General features: G+C 43.6%; 1 protein-coding gene across 3 annotated transcripts in view; it reads left to right on the top strand.

Annotated features, from left to right (window-relative positions):
- Window positions 1-18477, top strand: part of MASP1 (MBL associated serine protease 1) — a 47907-nt gene that overhangs the window by 11576 nt on the left and 17854 nt on the right. For all 3 annotated transcript variants that reach the window (XM_068546430.1, XM_068546429.1, XM_068546431.1), the window contains 3 exons: window positions 13755-13932; window positions 15568-15699; window positions 17865-18061. In XM_068546430.1, the coding sequence (XP_068402531.1) occupies window positions 13755-13932; window positions 15568-15699; window positions 17865-18061 (507 nt within the window). The remainder of the gene's footprint in view (window positions 1-13754; window positions 13933-15567; window positions 15700-17864; window positions 18062-18477) is intronic.

Raw genomic sequence — 18477 nt, 5'->3', positions numbered from 1 at the left:
CTCACCTAGTTTATTGCAATACCATCCTAAATGTCTACCAGCTGTGGGTCTCTCCCCAACCAGTCCACCCTCTACATGTGTCCAGAGAGATCTTCTTAAACATTGCTTTGATTGTGCAACTCTCAAAACCTTTCAGTGGTTCTCCACTGTCTATGGAATGAAGTCCAAGAATTTTATTGAATATCTACCATAAGCTGGACACTGCACCAAAGACAGGCCTCATGAAGATGGGTAAGACAGTACCTGCCCTCCAAGAACTCATGATTTCATAGTGTGTCATAAGACAAGTATATAATTAATAAGCTAAAGCTGAGCAGAGTAACACAAGAGTATAGGGCAGTATGTAAGTTGTGGAGTGATCCTTTCTGTGTGTTCAAGAAAAGCTTTGGAAATAGTTAATGTTTGAGATAAGTCTTGAAGGGTAAAGAGGAATTTAACAGTGTAATTCCCTAAACTTCTTGATCTCCCTAAGCTCCTTGATCTACCTAAGCATCGGTTTTGTGATTGGTACCAAAAAAAAAAAAAAAAGACTCAATGATACTCAATGATAAAGACTTCCTTGCAGTTTATGCAAGGGTTTAAATGAAATGATGGCTATGAGTGGAATCAGTACTGCAAAAGGCAAACATGTTCAATGGTTTGGATTTCAGGCTCTAGAGCCACTCAGACCTAGAGTCAGGTCCTGCCTCCACTATTTATTGTAAAATAGGGATAACAGTAATGCCTATCTCTTGGGCTTATTGTGAATGTCAAGTGAGGTAAATGCTATATTGACATACGTCCAACACCTATGTAATTAGTTCAGTAAGCATTATTATAGTGGTAATGATGGCAAGGGTGTGAGCACTAAAGTGCCTGCTGGTATCACCAGATGCTCAATGAGTGTCAGTTTTCTCATCTGCTCTGACTTTACCACTAACTGGCTGTCTGTGACCTTGCACATATCACTCAGTTTTTCAGGCAATTTATGGAAAAGTACTCTGAAAGGGCTAATCAAATGCAAGAGGTTGTTTATTTCTCCTGTGTATTCATTTGTTGTAACCCAAGGTCTTGGCACTTTCTGATCTATTGCCTCCTTTGATTCTCATGGACTAGGGAGAGCTGGGATTACTGCACCTAATTTACAGGAAAGGACGCTGAGCATCAAGAGCTTAAGTGCATTTGTCCAGGGCTTTAGAGCAAATCCAAGTCTCAATCCTTGGTCTCCTTACTCCTAAGTCATGATTGTGTTTCTCCATTTGGCCCTTCTCAGAACAAGTTTTATCCTGGTAGGGATTTCAGGATTTTGATATGCTTCCTGGCTATAAGAGAAATTTAGTAAAATCTTGTAAAACTGAAGGACCTTGAGGGTCCCTGTGTTGTCTAGATTTTGTTAAAGAACTTACTCTTTTATTCTGACTTTGAGAGAAAAAAAAAATTTTACAAAAATAATAAAAATGGAGTCTGAGCTATGAAGGTTGGGAAAGTGCTCAATTTATCTGTTTGTGGTACACAAGTCTAATGGTGAACTCAAGGACATTGCACTAGACTGTCAGCCCCAGGAGTTCAGGGCCTATGTCTGTGTTTATTTCTAGTAGTGAGCACAGCCCTGGGGGCAGAACAGGAAAAAGCAAAAATCTCCTGGTGGTAAGCATAAAGGAAAGGGCTCTGGTCTAGAGATCAGCCACTGACTCCTGTTGAGACATTGGGCAAGTCACCTGTCTGCTCTGGGCCTCAGTTTCTCCATCTGCCCAATGAGGAAATTGGACTGGCTAAGCCCTTCCAGCCCTGATGCTCCCTTCCCAGGCCTCGTCGGGTCAGTCTGCATCCTGCTGTGTAATTGACAGATAAGTCCCTCCCATGGCCCTGCTCCAAGACTGACTCCTCTGACCCCCGGCTCCTAATTTCTGTGCATTGCTCTGTGTTTACTCTGAACATGCCCTCGACCTTCAACTACTGCCGAAGCTCTGTTCATTCTCTGGGAGTAGACAGGAGGCCTTGCCCCTGAAGGAAAAGAGGAATGGGTAAATGTTTCTCATGAATTTCAATTGTATTCCCTAGTGGAATTCTTCACTCCAGAGATACCAGGTTTCCAAATCCATTCTAGCTGATTCAGAAGAATCAGGAAGTGAAAATGAGCTTCAGAAAAAGTGTGACAAAAGCTTATTTTATGAAGGAAGTACAAACAGCACAGGCTCTGGGGTGATGGAAAACAGAAGGAAGGTCCCCAGCACTGGGGCAGAGCACAGGCTCTGGGGCAAGTGTGGGTGAGTGTGAGGTGGGAGTGCTTTGGGGAATAGGCGCCCCGGTGTGCAAATCTGTGTGCTTATGTGTACACAGGCCGCGCTCAGACACACCTTGGTAAAAAGCAGGGCTTGAATTTGCTTTGATGTGCTCATAGGAGAAAAAGTAGGGAAGGGGAGGTATTCATTTATTCAACAAATATTCATTGAATGCCTACCATTTACTAGAGCTTGGGGTATAGCGGTAATCAAGACAGAAATGCCCGTCGGCTGGGTGCTTACATGACACTGGGGGGAACAGACAATAAACACTAAACACAATCCACAGGTTAGTTATATAATGAGTAGTAAGGTGATAGGCAAATAAGTGAAACAGAGCAGGGTAAAGAGTGTCCACATGAGGTGGGGTGCATGTTAACACTGAAATATGTTGATCAAGGTGGTCCTTATTGAAAGGGTGACATTTGGGCAAAGACTTGAAGAAGTTGAGAAAGTCAGCCATGTGGCTTTCTGGGGAAAAGCATCCCAATCAGAAAGAACAGCCAAGACCTTAGTGGGAAAGTGCCTGGTGTGTTTGAAGAACAGCAAGGATGGCAGTGTGGCTGGAGCAGGAGGGACAGGGATGGGAGATGAAGACAGAGGTACAGGTGGGAGCCCCATCACCAGGGGGCCTGGGAAATAGGGTCCCTGCTAATGCTCACAGGCAATGGCAGACTTTACAAGCTGCTTTCCCACCCATGTGTCATTTGACCTCCTGACTCTTAGAGGATAGAATTAAGGTCCACCTAGTATGTTTGTGAAAACTGAGGCTGAACCCAGTGGTGCACTTATCAATGATCAACAACCTGGTCTGGACTGGGGGATGGGTTGGGAGGGCAGAGAAGAGATACCTCGGTAGCTCTCTATTCACCACTCGGATATTCTAGACATTAGTAAACTCAAGTGCTGAGATAATAGTAAAATGATAGAATAGTTAGGAGATGATGAGTTTTTATATAATTTATTTCTTTTTAATATAATTTATTTAATTGTAAATTTATGAAACAGTTTTTCACGATGGCTGTGTTTAACAACAGCATCGCAAAAATCCCTGAAAAGTTGACAGCTGGCCCCTGTAAGTTGGTAAGAGCCAGCTCCAGGGCACCAGTGCCTGGGGAGGTTAAAGTGACACATGTGAGTGGCAGGGCGGTGACCAGAAGTCAGGTCTTTTGGTCCCTATTCTAGCTCTCTTGAAAATTTTCCAAGATTTGAGGATGTGCATTTGGGCTGGGGCGGGCAGGGTCCTGGGCAGCAGCGGAGGGACATACCGGCTTGCACATTCCTGGAAAGTGCCTGGAGACGCTGGCCTGTGGCGGGTCCCTTCTCTCCGCTCAGCACTTACTTAATCACTGCTTTCACCCCAGTGCTGACTGTGACTGACCTGGAGCCAGGCTGCCTCTGCAGGAGAAGAACACAACAAGGCTTTGTTTTTGCCTGTCCCCAGGCTATTTTCCTGTCCTGAACCTTTTGGGGCTCAGCTTCCCGGTCCCACAGGGTATTTGCATGTGAATGGGCCTGGCTCTGAAGTCACAGAAGGGGTGGATGGGGAGTCTAAGCCATTCACGGGCCAATGAGAGTAAAGTCCTTCCTGGCCCCCCTTCCCAGCCATGCTTCCCAGACGCTCCCACCCACACCCGCCAGCCCTGCCGCACTGAGATGCCAGGCGCCTCCAGTTTCCCACCTGCGGGATGCTTGCTTCCCAAGCTCGCGGCCACCCCTCCCCAGCCAGCTCTTTCTTCTCCCTGTGCTCTGCTGCCTAGAGACCATCTCCCTTTCTGCCCGGAGCCCTCCTAGCGACTGGGCAATCCTCCTGGTAGCAGAGGCATGCGGGGACTCTAACACCTGCCAGCTGGGTCTCAGGTCCTCACACTGCTAATGGCGTCTAGCATTTGCATGCACACGATACATACCTTCCTAGGGGCTTACCCAGCTCTGTTAGGAGGTTTTTACTCTGACTAACAAATGTATAAGAACACTTTGCTGGGACTATCAGTATATCTGGGCCCTGATGGTGGCTCTGCCATTATCTGGCCATGTGACTTTCAACCAGTTACTTCACTTCTCTGAGCCTCAGTTTCCCCATCTAAGAGAGGAAAATGATAGGTAGCCTTTAATGTCCTTTCTATCTCTGACCTTCTGTGGTCTTGTAATTCCAGTTACTGAACAAGGCTGGAAGTCAGAACATCTGGATTTTTATCTCAGGTCAGCTACTCCTAGGCTATGTGACCTTGGAAATTCATGTCACCTCTCTGGTCGGGGGAATCACAATGTCTACCTGAAGTGCATTCATTACAAGACTGCCATCAGAAGCAAATAAAATAAAGACGGTGAAAACACCTTGTCAACTGGAAATTCCACATGGCGGGGGAGTGGGAATTATTACTATTACTACCACTACTACTACAATTGTTATTGTTATTATTATTATTATCATCATTATTATTTTATGGCCAAATGACTTGATCCAGGACTGAAGCAACAACCTGCAGCCCCTCACAAATGTGGCCAACTTGAGTCTTAACCCCACCAGCTGTGCTATTTTTACTTACATGGCTTTCAAGAGCTTCTGAAATGCAATACGCACATACACACACACACACACACACACACACACACACACACACGTCTCCTTTTTTTCTAGACCCAGGTTCTTGTCTGGCATCTGGTACCTTTACTTTGCTCCTTCTCATGATCTTTAACTGCGGTTTGGGCACCTGGATAAAGTAGCAATTTGAGCTGTTAACCCCTGGCCTAGTCCCTGGAGGGTGACAGACTTGCGGTGAAGGCGACCACAGGAGCACAGAGCACTCACTTGTGAGGCAGGGGTCCTGGGCCCAGGGCTGTCACTGAATCATTGGCCTAAATTCACACACCTAGAGAAATCCTTTGAAACACAGGAAAGTAAAGGGATTCCTGGACTTGATATTATTCTCTTGTGGATGGAAGCTTTCAGAGATCCCTTAAATTACTCTGGTCCTCTCTTATAAAATTAGGATACTACCTTTTCCATGTCACCCACCTCCCAGGACTGATAGGAGGCTTGTAAAGTTCAGAGAGCCAAAGGGACCTAAGATGCCACCTGCCAAATGAGGAGGCCAGGTTGCAAGGTCTCCCTAGGTTCCCTGCCTGCCCCATCAGCCTCGGATCTGGGGGACTCATAAAAAGAGATGTCTGTGCTGATGCCCCCAGTGAGATTAGGAATGAAAGAGTGGAACCAGGAAACAAGAGGGTATCCAGGGACGGTTTCAGTCTCTTAATTCTTCTTCAAATATGTGATATTACCTATGCCCCACTTAGCTGGGAGTCCAGAAAGGTGTCACCTCAGTTGGCTGAATCTCAGTGGTCCTGTTTTTCTCACTGATTTACTGAGTGCTGACTATATTTCAGGTAACTTTCTAAATATTTTACATATATTAACTCATGTCATGTTCACAAAGTCCTATGATTTATAAATACTATTATTTTCACTATTTTACAAATGAGAAAAACCTATATACAGAGTGTATTCAATTCCTAGGGCTGCCATAACAGATTGCCATTAACCTGGTGGTTTATGACAGCAGTTTCTTCTGTCACAGTTCTGGAGGCCAGAAGTCTGAAATCAAGGTGTCGGTGGGGCCATGCTTCCTCTGAAGGCTCTACGGAAGGATCCTTCCTTGCCTCTTCTAGCTGCCTGGTGGTTGTTGCCAGTCCCTGGCATTCCTGGCTACGGCCGCATATCTCCAGTCTCTGCCTCTGTCTTCACACTTCCCTCTGTGTATGTCTCTGTGTCCAAGTTTCCCATTTCTTATAAGGACACCAGTCATTGGGTTAAGGTCCACCCTAATCCAGTATGATGTCATCTTAACATAATTTCATAGGCAAAGAACTATTTCCATATAAAGTCAAGTCCAAGAGTTAGGACTTGAGCATATCTTTTAGGGAATACAATTTAACCTAAAACACAGAGAATTTAAATAATTTTCCTAACATCTACTAATTGGTGAAGACTCATGTGCAACTTATATAAAGATGAGATCCCACATGATCCAGTCTCAGTAAAGGGTTACATCCAAAAAAACAGAAAACTTACACAATTGAAAGCAATTCACAGTTTGACTCACCCTCTTGAGAACCAAAAAAGGGCAGAGATGTTCTTATCACAGACATTCTTAAATGTTCAATCCTCCATGCCGCCTCTCTCCCTCTCCTCTTCTTTCCCCTAAAGTCTTCATGAATTTCACACCAAGGATCTCTTCTATCTCCCCTCATACCTCCACTTACACCCCATCCTCTGGGTCCCTCTTGGACTTGACAATCACAAAAACTGTTCCCTGACATGAGACCCTCCCTGCCATGTACTGCCATATGTGAATTTTAGTTGTTCCGAGTTTCTTGATTGTTTTCTCAGAATTTTATTTTTCACCGTATTGTTTGTGTGGAATTAAAGCAAAAATTTTCACCTCTTTTTCAGCTTTGTTGGGACCCAAGGGCTAGAAAAAAATGAGAGAAGGAAGTGAGAGATTGATGAGGGGTCTCCATACATGACCATGAGGAAGGGAAGACTCAGGTTGTTATAAGAGATGGAGAGACTGGAAACCAACCCTGAACTTCCAGGCTGGTTCAGCTGCCCCACCTGTGTGCTCCCTTTGTTGGTTGACCTGAACCAACTGATTTTATGCCATTCGGTAGAAGCTAGAGGGAAGTAGCTGTGGGCCCAAATTTCTTTTTAAAATACTTTTAAAATATAAAAACAGGAAAAAGAAAAATTACCTATCATTTCACTAGCCATTGTTGTTTGCTCTAATTCCTTCCACTTTTTATTTTCAATGTATACTTTCAACATAGTTATAATTACATCGAATATACAATTTGTCCTGCTTTTTCACTTAGTATAACCTACTAAGAATGTTTCCAGATCACTGAAAATTCTCCACTAATGCAATAATTAATAGCTGCTTAACTAAGCTAATGCTAATGCAACAGTTCCCCTAGAATTGGGTATTTACATTGTTTCCAGTTTTCTATTATTATATATAACTGCTAGAAACATCATTGTTCATAAGTTTTTTCCACAATTGGAATATCTTCCCCTAAATTATATTCCCAGATATGGGGCCAAGGAAGAACTTTCTAAGCCAAAGATAATCCAAAATGGCCTCATCTATCTTGGAAGGTAGTGAGTTTCTCATCTCAGCAACTGATCGTGAAAAGGTGGTGTGAATTTTTCAAGGGTGTGGTAGAAAAATAAGAGGTTAAATGAGGTAACTTTCAAGGCCCTAAGACCCCATGAGACTGTAATTCTCAAAATTTCAGTTCACAAAGGTCAGTGTCTCTCTTTGTCCCAGATTACTTCCTTACTCCCTATAACATGTCTAGTGCTGTGTAACAAACCACTCCAAAATTTAGTAGCCAAAACAATATCCATTTTATTTGCTCATGATTCTGTGGTCAGAAGTTTAGGCTAGACTTGGCAGGATGGTCCTTTTGCTGGATTTCCCTGAGGTCATTCCTGTGGCTCCAGTCTGTATCAGTCAGAGTTCAGTCAGAAAAGCAGAGCCTCTGTGAGTATTGTGAGATAACAGCTATTTATGGGCATTAGAACTCATGTAATTATAGGAGAGGCTAGGAAAGTAAAGATCCCAGCTTCTCATAGACAGAGAGTTGGAGGACCACAGACAGTTCACTTACCCATTTTCGTGAAGCCCTGGCATGGGTGGAAATATTGGCATCTGCAGAGAAATCTGAGAATTCAAGCCTATTGAAGAAGCCAAAGTTGGGCCATGAAGGGGGAGCTCATGGAGAGAAGTCTATGAGAAGCTGTTGGCTCTGAGCAGCTAGTACATCTGTGGGGACACCTGCAAGCCTCTGGTGGGCCTGGGCCACTGTTAGTCATCAGAGCCAGAAGCAGGAAAGAAGAGCTGGGTGCAGAGAGGAGGAGAGTGAAGACAATTAGAACCTATTGGCACATCTACATCTGTCCATCTCTGTATCTGATCATAAAACAACCTCCAGAGAGTAAGGACTATTGCCTTCCAAACTCACACAAGTTCCTCTTTTGGCCAACAGTAACCTGGAACTATAGAGAGAAGGAGATTCTGGGGAACATGGTTCCCAGGTTAACTAAATTGACAGCAGGACAATTCAGCACACTCCCTGAATGTCTGCCTAAATTAAATCTGAAAAGCTCTTCAAGGGCCCAGAGAAGATGTCAGTGGGGATCCAGGATGAAGCTTGGGGACATCGACAAGCAAAGCTCTCAGGCATTTGGGCTTATAGGACGGCCTCTTTGTTTTTTTTAATTGAGCTATAGTTGATGTACAATATCATATAAGTTACAGGTGTACAACACAGTGATTCACAATTTTTAAAGGTTAAAATCCATTTATAGTTATTGTAAAAGATTGGCTATATTCCCTGTGCTGTACATATATCCTTGTAGCTTATTTATTTATACATAATAGTTTGTACCTCTTAATCCCCTACTCCTATGTTGCCCCCCCTTCCCTCTCCCTACTGGTAACCACTAGTTTGTTCTCTGTGTCTGTGAGCCTGTTTCTTTTTTGTTATATTCACTAGTTCATATTATTTTTTAGATTCCTCATATAAGTGATATCATACAGTAGAGGACAGCATTTTTTGTTTGCCTCATGTCTTAAAGAAGCATGAGCATTATTGACTAGGGAATCAGGATGCTGCATTGTGAACCTGAAGCCACCACTCACTAGAAAATGACCTTGCTTGATTCATTTAAATCATCTGGGCTTCAAGTTTCTCATTGGGTGGCTGTCAGTGTATTTGTTAAGCTCTGGTGAGATAACCTTATGGACATGTGGAAAGCAGCCATAGCTGTCCTCCCACAGAAATTTGACCAAGTTTTCTGCTGCTCTGCCTTAGCTTTGCCTAGGAGGTTTGTGCTGTTTCTACTAAGGTAGAAAATTCATAGAAAACAGGCTTTGGCTTCTTTTCCTTAGATCTCTCTCCCCTGCTCCCTGTCCTCAATAGAACCCCTTTCCTACATCAATAGAACCCCTTTCCTACATCAATAGAACCCCTTTCCTAGGTGGTGGTGGGAAGGGAGGGGCAGTTGAGACTCCTAATGCCCCCGGGACTTCGCTGTTCCCTCTGCCTAGATGTCCTCCCCTTTGCCCCCCAAACCCTCCACCTACTATTTCTACCTGCCTAAATTCTACTCACCTTTCAGTCCCCAGATCAAAGAACATTTTCTTCTTCTTAAGTGTTCTCTGATACCTCTCAGCTGGATGCAATATTTTCCCATCTTATAAGCCCAGGGGCTTCCTAGCTTTCATTGCAATAACTACAATCTGGTGATTCCCTAACACATACACATTTGAGTACTTATTCTCCTACTAAATTTTACATTCCCAGAGGCAGGGGACTTCCTTATTAAGCACGTGCAACAAATAAGTAATTTTTGACATCCTTCACATTATAATGCAGACAGAACTTGCTATATAAATATTTGCTGAGTTGAGTTGAAAGAAAGCAAGTTGAGGACATGCATCCATGTGTTGGTGCCCTAAATCACAATAGTCTGAAAGGACATGGCTGCCCATAATAAGAAGTAGAAAAATGAAGAGTCTGTGATCCCCAGCCAGATGGTTCTCTATTATTACGAATTTTGTGTTTTCATTTGATAAGGTATTTCCCTCCATCATGTTAATACGATGACCCTAGAAATGGGATAGTCTGAACAGAAGCCAGAGCTCAATCCTCCATCTGTACTCAGAAGTCAATGGTTTTTGTAGAATTTTACAATCATAGCAAGGGCTGAAGATATTAAGTAGGGCCAGTGACCCCTCTGTTTAGGTTATGGCCAGAGCTGTCACTGAGCCACATCCTCTCTGGGCGACAGTCCATGCACCCAAGATAAAGTTTCAAGAGGCCCTTGAGCCAGAAAAGTTGTTTGGCAAAGTGCCTATGTCTTTTGCCTTGCACTCTCTGGGTTGGTGGGTTCCTTTCTCCAGGGTCAAAACAGTTCCAAAAACAAAACAGGTATCAGGAAATCATGATTATCTCTCTACTCTTGAGCAAGTCACTGCCCCTCTCTGGACCTCAGTTTCCTCTAGAAGGATGGGGATTGAAACAGCTCTTAAGGGTCCCTCCTTCCATGCTCTGATATTCCAGGACTCTATTCGGAGCTGCCGGCTGAATTCCCAGGGCCCTGGGGCCTTTTCTTCCCTGCTTCTAAAGGTATATCTGGCTCAGATTTCCCCATGGGTCTCAGCTGGGGCATGCTTACCTGTCCTCTGGAATAGTGAGGCTCTGCAGGTGATGATCGTTTACCTGCCATCATTAACGGTCCTTAAGCCTGGAAGTTACAAGGAGGGAGGTTGTTTATCACAGACTTTAATTAGGTCTCTCCATAATCCAAATTATATCTGGCTGATTTCACTTGAAAGTGTCCATGCTGCAGCTACTATAGAACCCCAGAGACCTTGGGAATACCGAATTAGGAAGGAGGCTGCTGTGCCTGGAAGTGTTAATGCTCAAGGCATGACTCTTCATTAGTAATTGATTCTGTATCACATGGTTATAGACCACAAACAAGTTCAAGTTCATCAAGTTCTTCAGCAGGAAGCAATCTGTGTGTTGAAATTCCTGCTCACCATCCTCTAGTTGGTTCATTTAATGTATGGGTATGATGACTTGTTAGAATACTAGTATGTCAGGACTGGAAGAGAGTGTAGAGCTCAGCGAGTTGAAACCCCTAGTTTACCAGGTGGATAACTGAGAGCTACAGGAGTCAGCCATATAACAGTTTATGGTGGAGTCAGGAATAGGGCTCAGGACCTCTAAATGCCAGGTCCATACACTCCAAAGCAGAGGTCACCAAGATAGTGCACTCTAGCTCATGCAGTTACTCACAGAAGAAGCCTTCTCCCAGGCCCTCACTCTAAATCTATGTCGTCTTATTTTTATTAAGTTTAATGATAGCAGCTTAACTGGTTTCTATTCTACAACATATTTCAGCTAATAAACTGATTTTAAAACAGTGAATAAAACATTACATAAAGAAGACATGAGAATTGCAAAGGCATAATAGTCTGGGGACCTTCAAAGCAGGGCAAGCAACATTACATAACTCAATATCCCTAAGATAGTTGATGTTCATCACAATGTCCCTGGATCACCAAGAAGGATTAGCATGTTTTACCTGACAAAGCAGGGATTTGAATAAAGCACTTAAAAAGCATTACACCCCCCTACCCCCGAAAAATTTTTTTTAATCATAGCTAGGTAAAAACTTCAGCTACCTGGAAAACTCAGATCATCAAAACAGCAAACCAGCTGTGATGTTCAAGGAAGTGACATTTCAGCTGTGTGCAGATAGGCACATTCTATAGCAATAAGGCTGGTGTGAGTTGGGCTAGTATCTGCAGAGAAGAGGAAAAAATAGCAAAGCTATGATCTCATCTTCTGTTTACACTTCAGTTCCCAAAGTTAGTGATTAATTGTCCTTGTGTTTTGTTGCCAGGGCAAATTGTTTTTCTTTAAAACTCCCACTTATTTTAAATAAATAAATCATTAGTTTCAAAACAGAAGTGTCAAATGTTAAGATACTTCTGACATACTAAGATAATGAACAAAACAATGAATTCATTAGAAGCTACTAGAGATAGGCAGCCTTTGAGAACTTTCCTTTGACTTTGAAAGGCAGCAGAAATCATTCTTGGTCAGAGATTTTTCTCATGCATCTTGGTTAAAATACCAATCTAGAGGTTGCAAACAGAAACACTACCTTAAAAGGATCACGGTAGGTGTAAATGATAGAGTGGTAGGTAGGCCAAGTATTGGTAGTCAAATAAATATACCAACCAGCTCCAACACTGTGCTTCCCAAACCAAACACACAAATTCTGCTTTAGGCAATCAGTTTAGAATCTCTCCTTGGGTCTCTGAATTTACCCAGGGCCTCAGACTCTTGCAAAGTAGAGAATTCTTTAGCAAATAGGCAATATTTGCATCTGAGTCTTAACACAAATGCAACTATTTCTGGGTGACTCCAGTAGTTTCTGTATTATTAAGACTACCTATTAAATACAGTCCTGATTACGTCTTCCCTTTACTCACAGAATTGAGTCACTTGTTATTATGTCATTCAAGGTCAACTGTAATCTAGTTTCAACTTATTCCTCCAAATATATCTCCTCCTACAATCCCCACAGTCACCTTGGCATCTCATTGTTCTCAGAATAGGTCTTGCACTTTTAGTTCTTAATGACAAATATTTATTGGGTAACTGCTATGTTCTAGGTCCTGCACCATGCACTGAAGATACATCTATAAAGAAAAGAATCTGAAAAAGAATAGATGCATATATATGTATAACTGAATCACTTTGTTGCACACCTGAAAATAACACGTTATTAAGCAACTATACTTCAATAAAAATAATAATAAATAAAAAGCATAGGGCTTCCCTGGTGGCGCAGTGGTTGGGGGTCTGCCTGCCAATGCGGGGGACACGTGTTCGGGCCCTGGTCTGGGAGGATCCCGCGTGCCGCGGAGCGGCTGGGCCCGTGAGCCACGATTACTGAGCCTGCGCGTCTGGAGCCCGTGCTCCGCAACGGGAGAGGCCGTGATGGTGAGAGGCCCGCGCGCCGCGATGAGGAGTGGCCCCCGCTCGCCGCAGCTGGAGGGGGCCCTCGCGCAGAGGCGAGGACCCAGCGCAGCCATGAATAAATAGATTAGTTAATTAAAAAAAAAAAAAAAAGAATGTTCTGGAGGGATTGCTTTGTTTTAAAAAAAAAAAAAAAATATGCAATTTTTTTAAAACTTCCATTTCTGATACAGATATTGTATCATTTTATAAATAAAGCTCAGATATATCAATAAACAAGTAATTAATTAAAGTCTCACTCTCTTGCAGCATACATTCTAACGGGGATCCTTCACCTCTCTCTGAGCGCATCCGCAATGAGACACTTGTCACACTGTATGATAGCTCTGTCTCTGTTTTCCTCCCCCTGAACACTGCCTCCCTGTGACAGCTCTGTGTCTTACTCATCTCCCATCATCCCCACCCCACGCTTTGCTCTGTGGCAGGCACACACTGAATGTTCAATGAATGACTTATATTGTGTATAAACTTTCTTTTCCTGGCAATGTAAGTTCCTGTTGCATATAGAATCTGTGAGATTATCTAGCTCTTCTTATTTATTTATTCTATTATCCAATGTTAAAATCTATTTATTTTAACATTGAGTTATTTTTAACAAATAAGCCATTTTGTTGTCAACAGGAATGACAAATGTCAAGCTACTTCTGATGGACCTAAGCAAAATGAGTGAAACAGTGGCTGGACGGCCACATTGACTTAACCTGTAATGTGTCTTTCCTCAAATCCCAGAATCCCTAAACCCCTTTCTCTGGCTTTCCCAGGCTGCCTGGTCTACTTGTGGGCAGCCCCTCCGTCTTTTCTCCTGGAGACCAGCAGAGAAGCTAATTTGGGAAGCTGCTCATCTTGTTCCCTTTCTCTTTGACCCTAAAGGTAGAAACTGAAGACCAGGTGCTGGCAACCTTCTGTGGCAGGGAGACCACAGACACAGAACAGACCCCTGGCCAGGAAGTGGTCCTCTCCCCTGGCTCCTTCATGTCTATCACGTTCCGCTCAGATTTCTCCAACGAGGAGCGATTCACAGGCTTTGATGCCCACTACATGGCTGTGGGTAAGTTAGAGAAGTGGGTGGCTCATGCCCAGGTCTCCCTTTCTCTCTCAAGATTAAAAATGACTTGTGCTCTCTTCTTTAAAATGAACACCTTATACTCACCACATAGATTCTACCAGTAATGTCTTACTGCATTTGCTCTATCACTTATCTATCCATCTATCTATCCTCTATCCATTAATTCATCTTTTTTGATGCATTTCAAAATAAATTGCAGACATCAGTACTCTTCTTCCTAAATACTTTAGCATGCATATTGTTTATCTAATCTATTCACATTTTTTTCTTTTAATGTAAAATTTACATTCAATGAAATGCACAAATCTTAAGTACATTTAAGTTTTCAAAAATTTATATTTGTGTGTAACACAAACCCCTAAAAAGATGTTGAGCTTTATCATTAACCCAAAAAGTTCCCTTGTGCTCCTTCCCAATTGCAACCTAATCCCACCTCCTTTAGAGGCCACAACTGTCCTGATTTTTTTTCCCCCATAGATTAGCTTTACCACTTGTAAAACTACATATAAATGAACACATACCGAATATATTTTGTGAGGTGAGGATTCTTTTACTCAGCATAAAGTTTTTGATATTCATTCATGTTGTTGCAATGCATCAGTAATTGTTTCTTTTCCTAGCAGAATAATTTTCCATTGTATGAATATATTGCAATCTATTTATCCATTCTCCTATTGATGGACACCTGGGTTCTATCCATTTTTTGGCTCTCATTAATAAAATTTCTATGAACCTTTTTGTACAAGCCATTTTGTAAACATGTTTTCACTTCTGCTGGGTATATATCTAGGAGCAGAATTGCTGAGTCATAGGGTAGGTGTATGTTTAGTTCTATAAGAAATTGTCAAACTTTTTCCAAAGTGTTTGCACCATTTTGTCTCTCCACCAATGTATGAGAGTTCTGGCTGCTCCTTATCCTCACCAACGTTTGATGTTATCAATTAAAAAATGTTTAACCATTCCATGGGGTATGTAGTGGTGCTTCATTATGGTTTTAATTTGCGTTTCCCTGGTGCCTAATGATGCTGAGCATATTTTCATGTGCTTCATGGCCATTCCTGTATCTTTTGGGAAGAAATACATGTTCCAATTTTTAAACTGGGTTGAGAACATACATCTTTTTATCCTTATACTTCCAATGCCTAGGATAGGGCTTGACCCCCATAGGGACTTAGAAAGAGAGAAGCAGCATGGAGGAGAGGTTAAGAGCCCGGATTCCAGAGTCAGCCCACCTCGATTTGAATGCTGACTCCACCACTTAACTCTTGGTGTGACTTGGAGTAAGTTCTTTAATGGCTCTAAGTCTCAGTTTCATCATCTATAGAAAGGGGATCATAATGGTCCTGCTTGCTATTATCACAACTGTTAGAGAACAGTGGCACCACCAGGAGTCAGGTTGCCTGGGTTTGAACCAGGCTCTCTGTGATCTTGGGTAAGTCTCCTCATTTGTAAATGGAGGTGATGGCTACTTATGGGCCTTCGGTGAGGCTTAAATGAGGGAATGCAGGAACCACCCAACACAGTGAGTGGCCCATACTGAGTGCTCTGTAAACGTTGGCTGTTGTCTTCACCGTCACACATGAACTGGTTGACTGAGAGGCTCTACCTGCCCCGCAGATGTGGACGAGTGCACGGAGCGGGAGGACGAGGAGCTGTCCTGCGACCACTACTGCCATAACTACATCGGCGGCTACTACTGCTCCTGCCGCTTCGGCTACATCCTCCACACAGACAACAGGACATGCCGAGGTGGGGCCCAGCAGTGATTCTGTGCATCACCATTATGCACCGTATTTTCCGATAAGATTGGGGAAGCTCAGAGGAAGGACAGATATGCAGTAGGAATGATTTAAAATGAAATCAGAGAGCTGTGCCTCAGAGGCCACAGGGATAAAGATGCTGAAATGCCCACCAGCCTGGAAGTCGGGTTCAGGTTCTCAGCGGACCACATTTCAGAAGCCCTAGCCTCTACTCCGTCTTTCTTCCTGGGCAGCAGGAATTTCTTCTCTTTAGTCCCTACTTCCCCTTCTACTGTAAGTAACTGCCCAAGTCAAGGGAAAACCCAGTCCTGAACCATGAACTAGGCTTCACCCACCAGGTCCTTTTTTCCTGCTCTTTCATGGCCCCTCAAGTTCCTCTGTGATAGAGAGAACCTCAGTGCAAGGGAAAGAAGAGGGAAGAGAGGGGCAAAGACAGAGATGGCAAGAAAATGTCCCATTCCTTCTAGCTCCCTTTGCTTTCACCTCTCATCAATGTGCCTTCTCTGCCACAGTCTCCAGGCTGAGGCAGGGGTGGAGAAATAGGAGGACTCAGCCACTTTCCATGAGGACCTCCTGGCTAGCAGGTAATAGCCACATAGGAAAATGGTAAAATGTAGTAACTGCTGTAAAAGAAGTGTGGACATGTTACCATCAGACCTGAGTCTGCACAGAGAAGTGAGCAAGCACTTCTCAGAGATGGTGCCCTTGATGAAGGAGAAAGAACAAGGAAAGGAGGGCACTCCAGGCAGAGAGAACAGCTTCTGCAAACATTCAGAAGCATGACAGAATTTGGAATGTTTGGGGAATTGCCAGTAGATTAGTATGACTGCAAGGTAAGGATCTGTGTTTTAGAAAGGTCACTTGGAAGCTGAGTGAGGGATCATTGGAGGAAGGAAAGGCTGGAAACAAGAATTTTTTTCCTTTCTCCTTCAAAAACTTCTACTTACTTCCAGATAAAACCCTATAGGGCCCATCAGTACAAAGCAAGCACATACAGGAGTTTTCTTGAAGAAGGTTGTATTTTCCATGGTTTTCATTCAGTAAGTATTTATTGAGTATCTACTATGTGCTGAGTACAGAGGGGCTAAGAATGAGCAATGTTTCCCAATCCTGTTTTTCATTTTCACTTCTGCCCCCAGGAGCCTTTTTAAACATTCTCTTCCTAATTGCCTCACCCATGAAATTTTAATACTACAGACATACTGTATATATGCTTATGCACTGTATGTCTATCTGTGTATTATGCATAAAAAAAATAACAACTCCCCCTCCAAAAGAACCAGTTTTGGCCCCCTTAGGGGCGATATTCTCCCCATGAAAGTGGTTGGTGTAGAAAATGAAAGCTTTGGGATTCAGAAACGACTCTAAACCTTGTTCTGCAGCTCATAGCTGTGGGACTTCAGGTTAGTCACGCCCCCTTTCTGGCCACAGTTTTCTCGTTTACAAATAAGCAGGATAAACAAAGGCTTAGGAAGAATTGTCATGCCAGATCCAGGATGGGTTAGCCCAAGGACAATGGTTCGGTGGCAAAAAACAGGGCCTTGGCAGGGCTCAGCCATGGCCAGGATCCAGGACCCTGGGTGCTGGGTTGCAGCTGTGGTGAGGAACAGAGCAGAATCCCTGAGCTCAGGGAACTTACAGTCTAGTGGAGACAGGAAAATCAACTGACAAATATATTTCATACTGGCAAGCAGTGGTCAGCAGCATGAAGAGAAACAAAGCAAGACCAGGGCCAGAGAGTAAGGGTACGTGTGAAGGTCCTGTGTTATATGAGGGATCAAGGAAGGCTTTGAGCAGAGACCCCATGGAGTCCTTGGCTGAGGGGAGAGCAGGACAAAAGAAGACCAGGCTTTCTCCCGGACCACTCCATCTCAGACCCCTCCAGCCCCCCAACGAAGACCAGAGAATTTGACAAGAAAGCTTATCACACTCACTGCCTTTGAGTCTTGACTCTGCAAATTACTGGGTGTGTGACCTTGGTTAAATCACTTCCTCTCACTAAACTTCAGTTTCCCCATCTGTAAAATGGGGATAATGACTCCTTCCCCGCTTGCCTCTCAGGACCACTGGGAAACTTGTACAGTAGCAGATAAGAAAGGGGTTGCTGTGCCCGTGGGTGTGGTGTGCCACTTTGCTCCGGTGTGTTTCCCACAGTGGAGTGCAGTGACAACCTCTTCACGCAGAGGACTGGCGTGATCACCAGCCCCGACTTCCCCAGCCCTTACCCTAAGAGCTCTGAATGCCTCTACACCATTGAGCTGGAGGAGGGTTTCATGATCAGCCTGCAGTTTGAGGACATTTTCGACATTGAGGACCATCCTGAGGTGTCCTGCCCCTATGACTACATCAAGGTAAGAAGACAGTGGGCATAAGCCCTGGAAATGCTGGAAAATCTTGGATGAACTGGGAAAATTGACATTCTTGGCCCTCCCTTCTTCCAGGAGAGGGGGCCAAGCAGATTTCTTCCTAAAAATAATTATTTAAAATAACATCTACCAGCTTAATTGGATCCAGTCTAGGAATCTTCCCTGATCCCAAACTAGCCATTTGCCCACCTGCAAAATCCCTTCTGCCAGGTAACATAACATCATCATGAACACCAGGGTGAAGGTCACGGGGACCATCTTAGAACTCTGTCTACCACACATCATATCCTGGGAGCTATGCTATGTGCCTTATCCAGGCACGTAACCTCTTGGGGCTTCACTTTTCCCCCTTGCCACAGTAAGGCTGGCAAGATGAAGATGTACCCAGGATTATAGAATTC

This window comes from Eschrichtius robustus, chromosome 6 (genome assembly GCF_028021215.1).
Source record: "Eschrichtius robustus isolate mEscRob2 chromosome 6, mEscRob2.pri, whole genome shotgun sequence".
Taxonomy (NCBI): domain Eukaryota; kingdom Metazoa; phylum Chordata; class Mammalia; order Artiodactyla; family Eschrichtiidae; genus Eschrichtius; species Eschrichtius robustus.
Note: the sequence above shows the minus strand (reverse complement) of the source record. Positions and strands in the feature narration are given on the sequence as shown.